Source organism: Lathyrus oleraceus, chromosome 4, assembly GCF_024323335.1.
Source record: "Lathyrus oleraceus cultivar Zhongwan6 chromosome 4, CAAS_Psat_ZW6_1.0, whole genome shotgun sequence".
Taxonomy (NCBI): Eukaryota; Viridiplantae; Streptophyta; class Magnoliopsida; order Fabales; family Fabaceae; genus Lathyrus; species Lathyrus oleraceus.
The window spans coordinates 272,769,880-272,776,809 of NC_066582.1; the positions used below are offsets into that span (position 1 = coordinate 272,769,880).

A 6,930-nucleotide genomic window follows, 5' to 3' on the forward strand; every position below is an offset into this window, starting at 1 on the left:
TAATTTAAAAAAAGAATTTCATAAAACACAAGAACATGACTACGAACAGTGTATCTAAGTTTATTCCAAAGAGCGGAAAAAGTGAATCTGGTCGCAAGGACAATATCGGTATTTCCCCAGAGACAAATTCACTCTGCTCTTTCATAGATCCACGGTCAGATTGGTCCTGAAAACTGTGACAAAAGCTCCCACCCCATTTACTATCTGCTACTCTCACGTGACCTTTCCCAATCTATTATCTCCACGTGCCCCCAAATCAACGGCTAATATCTCATCTCTTCTTTTCATTCAAATCTCACGGTCCATATTCCATGTTCTAGACTCTTCTATTTTCCTCAAGCAGAGAAGGCGGTCAAGCTCCCTAACCACGGTTAGATTTCTTAACCACACTTCACGCGTCGGGTTAAAGAACGTTCTCATTCTCAGAATCATTTATCTGAAAACGAAGAAGAAAGTGAGAGAAAGAGAAAGAGAAAAACAGGGTTTAGTTTCCTTATCTCTGAGTTCTCAGCCAACTCGGACGATTCTTGCATACGATTTTCTCTTCGTTTCTCCCTCGGATTATCCGAACAATTCGACGGTTAATTCTCTTCGATTGTTCGGATCTTGCATTGGTGTAGCTAAAGCTCAATGGCCTAGTGAAGAATTTCTCTGATTCCTGTGATTCCGATTTCTTGACGCCTCCATTCGATTTGATCCAATAATCACGTGGTATTGCGATGATTCTTTATTCTTTCTCTTTTCTTCTGTGAATTTTTCTTTGTTGGGAATGAATCGAAGCATGCATATTTAGTGTGGTTAAGATTCTTTTGATGTCTTTTGAATTTTTTTGTTACATGTTGTTGTTGTTGTTTTGTTTTATATGAATTATGTGGATTTTTTATTTGTGAAATGAAATGTTTGTAGTTTGAAATGATCACCGGATTTTAGAGCTTGCATCTGTATTTGTGTATGCAGTAAGTAGAAACTCCTAAAAAAGTAAATTTTTTATTCGATTGAACCTTTTCTTTTGGATTCAAGCTAACAGCTTTGTAAACATGTATATAGTTTTTCTATACTGATTGTTTTTCTTTATGTTTTTAGAATGTAATTTTAAAGTTGATTACTTCTGATTTAGTTTCAAATTTGGCTGTGTTGTTATTTTTTTGAATGTAATTCTTAAAATTAACTTATGGAATGCAATGTTCAGTTTTTTGAATTAATTGTGTTATTACATATCTAGATTATGTTTTTGTTTTAAAATATTGTCCAACCTGGTTCCTAAGCATATTGTCTCAGATCAGATCCATGTCTTTTAAATGGCGAAGGTGAAGGTATTGTTGTGGGAGATCAAGTTCAAATTGGGGATCTCTATGGCTTGAGATTAATCTCTGGCTATCTGCAGGGGAACATAACGGGTGATTTATCATTGATCTTATAATCTAATTGTAAACATTTTATATAGATTTGATCTGAATTTGAAGTGTAATTAATTATGTGGTGAAATAATACTTGTAAAAGAAAAGGTGACGGAGTAATAGAATTAATGGTATTTTAATCCAAAGACACCCTTAATTAAAAATGGAAGTGTGTTAAATCTGTGAGTTTTCTAGAATAATGTCTTTCCATATTAGCACATTGACGGTAGTTGTGAGTACTTTGAGTAGTAATTTATTTGATCTGTTGCTTGCTGTTAATGACTTTAGGATTTCTTTTTGGTGTTATTCTTACAGATTTGTATTGTTATGATGAGAATTTTGATAGAATCTTTATGAATTTGCAGTTTTTGTTGTCCTGTGAGCCTTGTCTCCTGATGGCCTCAATGTAGCTGTCAGCTAGTGTCTATCTCCAATCTTGCCTTAGTCCTTCAATTCCGTTGCTCTGGGAACTAGTGCAGTTTAATACTTTTGTCAACATTAATGATCGTTGGGGATCTAGAGATTGGTTTCATATTAGTGTCATTGGCTCTGGAGTTTGGCGACTTCTTGGGACAGAAGAAGCTTTATTCCACTGCCACCCTGTTGCCCTTTGCAACAATTACCCAATCCTAGCCCCAGCACATGTCACGCAAATCAGACAGTCCTGTTCAAACCCAGATGGCCGTGGCTTTATTCCGTAGTCCGCTTGGTAGGGAGTACCTCGAGAGTAAGAGAATGGAAGGGAGGCAACCTTCTGGCAAGAGAAGGGTTTTTGTGCAAACTGAAACTGGGTGTGTCTTGAGCATGGAATTAGATCGAAGTGACAATGCGCATACTGTGAAGAAGAGGTTGCAGATCGCCCTTAATGTCCCAACGGAAGAGAGCTCTCTAACGTTTGGAGATGTTGTCTTGAAGAATGACCTTAGTTATGTTCGGAATGATACTGCCCTTCTTCTTACACGTAACCTTATGCATCGAAGTTCATCCACTCCATGCCTCTCACCCACTGGGCGAGATATGCAGCAAAGAGACAATAGTGGTCCTATTGAGATATTAGGGCAATCAAGTAACCTGGATATAATGAAGCATATGGTCAAGGACATTGTGAAGGCAATGAAGATTGGGATAGAACCAATTCCAGTTCATGGTGGGCTCGGGGGTGCATATTATTTCCGGAACAGAAGAGGCGAGAGTGTTGCAATTGTGAAACCAACAGATGAGGAGCCTTTTGCCCCAAACAATCCAAAAGGTTTTGTTGGTAAAGCTCTTGGACAACCTGGTTTGAAACGTTCAGTTCGGGTTGGGGAAACCGGCTACAGGGAAGTTGCAGCTTATCTTCTTGATTATGGTCATTTTGCCAGAGTACCTGCAACTGCCTTAGTGAAGATTACTCATTCAATATTCAATGTCAATGATGGAGTCAATGGGAAAAACATCCAGAAGAAGCAGCTGGTTAGCAAGATTGCATCGTTGCAGCAGTTCATACCTCATGATTTTGATGCAAGTGACTATGGGACATCTAGCTTCCCTGTTACTGCTGTGCATCGTATAGGGATATTAGACATTAGGATTCTTAACACAGATAGACACGGTGGCAATTTGTTAGTTAGAAAAGTTGGGGCTTTTGGTGAAGTGGATTTAATTCCTATTGATCACGGACTTTGCCTGCCAGAAGCTTTGGAGGACCCATACTTCGAGTGGATTCATTGGCCTCAGGCTTCAATTCCCTTCTCAGAGGATGAGCTTTCTTACATAAAAAATCTCAATCCTGCTCTAGATTGTGAGATGTTACGTAAGGAACTGCCTATGATTCGTGAGGCCTGTTTGAGAGTCTTGCTACTCTGCACCATTTTCCTCAAGGAAGCTGCTGCTTATGGACTGTGCCTTGCTGAAATTGGTGAGATGATGACTAGGGAATTTCGCAGTGGTGAGGAAGAACCAAGTGAATTGGAGATTGTTTGTTTGGAAGCAAGGAAGTTGTTGGCAGAGAAGGAAGAACTATCTCCAAGGACTGACCTGGAAGATGATGAATTCCTGTTTGATATAGACTGTGATGTAGCTGGGTCAGATTCCATTCTGAAGATGACAATGGACAATCCTCTAATGAGAGCACCTTCTCAGCCTGGACATGGAGGTGGGTATGGCCGTAACCCATTTTCCAAATTGTACGAGAGCATCGAGGAGGAGGAGGAAGAAGAAGAAGGTAATGGAAAATATCCTGAAGTTGTCACTTTTTCTCCTCAGCAAAAATTCCCAAAGGTTTCTGAAATTTCTGTGTCACTGAAAAACATCAAGTTGTTAAGTGAGGCAAGCCAGAAACACCAGAAGCATTCAGGAGGAAAAGCAGATAATGGCCATTACGGAAATACATCATCTGGTCGTAGGAGTGCGAACGAGAAGCTTCCTGCAAGCATAAGCTTTGTGAGCATGGCAGATATGACTGAAGATCAATGGACAATGTTTCTAGAGAAGTTTCAAGAACTGTTGTACCCGGCATTTTCCAAGAGGAAGTCCATAACCATAGGTCAGAGGCAGATACAGAGGCTCGGTACCTCGTGCCAGTTTTGAAGTTGAGCAATACTTTGGTATGATGATAGATAGAGAACTATAAAACGAATAATAAGGGTTTATAGGTTGTTATTAGGATAATTCTGGTTTATGATATTTGAGTAGGTGCCGGAAGAACTGCTGTAGATATGCTTGTATTTTGATTTCATTTTTTATTTCTTTTTTTCCTTTGGAAGGCTTGTCTGATAAATAACTTGTAGGATAAATTTGTGAAATGAAACTTATATGTATATAAATGAAAGCCTTTGTTTCCTTTTTTTGGTTTTGATTTGATTACTTCAATATCTATATGCATATAAACTGTTTGTTTAGACTTTAGATGTGATGTAATCATGATTTGTAGATAACATGTATGATGCATTTTAATCATGGTGGGGTAGGAGGAATCGACATCCGGCATTCGTTAATGAGTTTGGAGCCCATCTAAATCATGAAACTTGTGCTTGTTGTGAGAACATGCTGCTTCCATATTGCTCTAGCTAAACCAGCCGTATGTATTTGTATTTATGAGTCACATACATCTGATACCAATGTTTTCATAGTTGGCTGTCATCCACATTCTCTATTATTTATTTTTTTCTATCTTCTTTTGCGGTGCAATCAAAGTTTATAGGATTACTTTTTCTTTTCGATATTATCAGCGTAACTTTTATAATTTCTTTTATTGGGATTTCTCTATCTCTAATTATTTAATTTTTCTCTATCTAATATATTATCCTTATTACATAGTCTTCCTATCTTTTCTTTCCTCTAATATATTATCCTTATCATATGATTTACATATTTTTTCTTTATTTACTCAAATTATTTAAGTTTATTTTTTACGATCTTTTTTGAGAAACTAAAAAAGATTTGAAATATTTAAAAAACCATAAAAATAAATAAATATATATTCGAGAATAAAATACAATTGTATCCATACAGTGAATTCAAAATGGTTTATTAGGTAAAAATCTACTTTGTATTTTAGGGTCATCATCAAGTTAAGTAAATGGACAAATTGTATTTTAGGGTCATCATCAAGTTAAGTAAATGGACAAATGAGTACATAAAAAGGTACACATTTCATTTTGTATTGTAGTTAAATTAAATTAAATTATTGATAAAGAATATTATTGTTGGAGATATGCTTGAGTGAATTTGAAAAATAGCTTTTAAATACGTGGAAGCCTAATCCATTTGTATGTATTTTATAAAACAAATTGTATATACTTCTTGTAATATTATACTACAACTTGTCTTGAAGCTGGCCAATGAGACAAGGAGAGTGATTAAATTTACAGTGAAGACTTTATTTAATGGTTTATTTTGCAAGATTAAATTTATAGTGAAGACTTAAATTTAATGGTTTATTTTGCAAGATATAATGATAGTGTATGCACCTATGATGAAATGGAATAAAAGACAAAAGATGAGTGGGAATCAATCTTGTCTTGTTTGTCCCCTTAATTAACATGTCAAAGCAAAGTGACATAACCGGTTTTGGAGATAGTTTTATGAACTTGAGCAAACTTATGATTCACCATTATGAGAATACAAGCCATATGGTTCATTGCTGCATTATATTATGATATCGAATCGATCCCGACCCATCGTTTTGTTCATGTTTTATTGCGTGATAGAGTAAGGTGTTAGACCTGTTTTTGCGGACACAAATATTAAGATTTTTTAATTTATAATTTTACTCTTTAAAAATGTAAAACACATATGTTTGTTTCGATCCGATCCTTTTTTTTAGACAGATTAAAATTTAAAATACATATGTTGCCATATTTTTATATGGGTTTTTGTGTGAGAACCTAAAGGATGCCTACCTTGATTGCGACCCCCTACATTAGATACCATGAAAGTAACATAGGAAACAACCTAGTTCACGCTACTACAACTTTAAGTTGTGTCTTCTTTTTTATTGTACAATAAAATTGTAGGGCAGGCAATGAATGTTTTTGTCCATACACTTGTGGTTACTAGTGGGCATGAATGGATTGCACCTCACCTACATGAATGGAAATGAGACGTTAAGTTTTTGAAAGACTTGTAATTGTTTGTCTGAAAGTGTTGTGCTTTGATTCTTGATGTAAAATTCTAATTGGGATGAAAATGATGGTAACACACTAGTGTAGAAAATAATTTATTACTACTTGAAAAGGTGTATTCAAAATTCATAATTAATTTAAAATTTTGTTATTTAAAAAGGTGGTCAAGAAAATCATTTATATGGATGCCCGCACGTCTAACAAGTGGTTTATGAGGCATGCTGATAATATTTGGGACCTTGTTTTATGATGCATGAGGCTTATTGATTATTTTGATTTTTTTTTATTGTTACACTTACTATGATAACATGAAATTTATAGTTGTGTATTATATTTTTTTAAAACCATTTGTATGGATTTAGGTTCTTTCATTTTGAAATCCGGTGTGGTTTCCAGACAACCAGGTAAAGTTTTATCAGAAAAAGAATCAAGATGATGACGATGTTCATCATATGTTTGTCAATCACGAACAATCTGGGTACAACGATATAGAGTTGTATATACTACCACAACAACAACAAGTGTCTCAGTTCATTGATCAGTCACAAGTGTTTTATGAAACTGATGACGACAAACAAGCTGTGGTCAATGTTGTAGATGAGGAAGAAGAAGAAGTTGAGTTTTTGGTTGATTCAATGGTGAACGATGAAGAAGAAGATGAGCCATTACCAGCTAGTCATGTATATTGTCCACCTAAACACATGAAAAGCTTGAATTTGGGTGCCGATGAACCTTCATCAGATATATTTTACAATCCTTATGTGCAATTTCAAGGATCATTGAAAGAATGAGACACATTTCACACAAAAGAAGATTGTGTAAAAGCTATTAAAAAGTTTCACATGGAACTATCAGCTGATTACAGAGTTGATAGAACTAATGCAATGAGGTACAAAATTTATTGTCGAAATGAGCACTGCCTTTTCAGG

At 35.6% G+C, this 6,930-nt stretch overlaps 1 protein-coding gene across 4 annotated transcripts; it reads left to right on the top strand.

Moving 5' to 3' along the window:
• Positions 1-404: 404 nt before the first annotated feature.
• Positions 405-4,221, top strand: LOC127075054 (phosphatidylinositol 4-kinase gamma 5). 4 transcript variants are annotated; one of them, XM_051016505.1, is made up of 3 exons: positions 405-711; positions 1,266-1,397; positions 1,763-4,221. In XM_051016505.1, exon 3 carries the CDS (start codon positions 2,040-2,042, stop codon positions 3,963-3,965), a length of 1,926 nt encoding a protein of 641 aa, XP_050872462.1. In that variant the 5' UTR covers positions 405-711; positions 1,266-1,397; positions 1,763-2,039; the 3' UTR covers positions 3,966-4,221. The 4 variants fall into 4 exon arrangements, with proteins under 4 accessions (XP_050872462.1, XP_050872461.1, XP_050872460.1 ...); XM_051016504.1 differs by having other exon boundaries at positions 1,279-1,397; XM_051016503.1 differs by having other exon boundaries at positions 1,284-1,397.
• Positions 4,222-6,930: the final 2,709 nt, after the last annotated feature.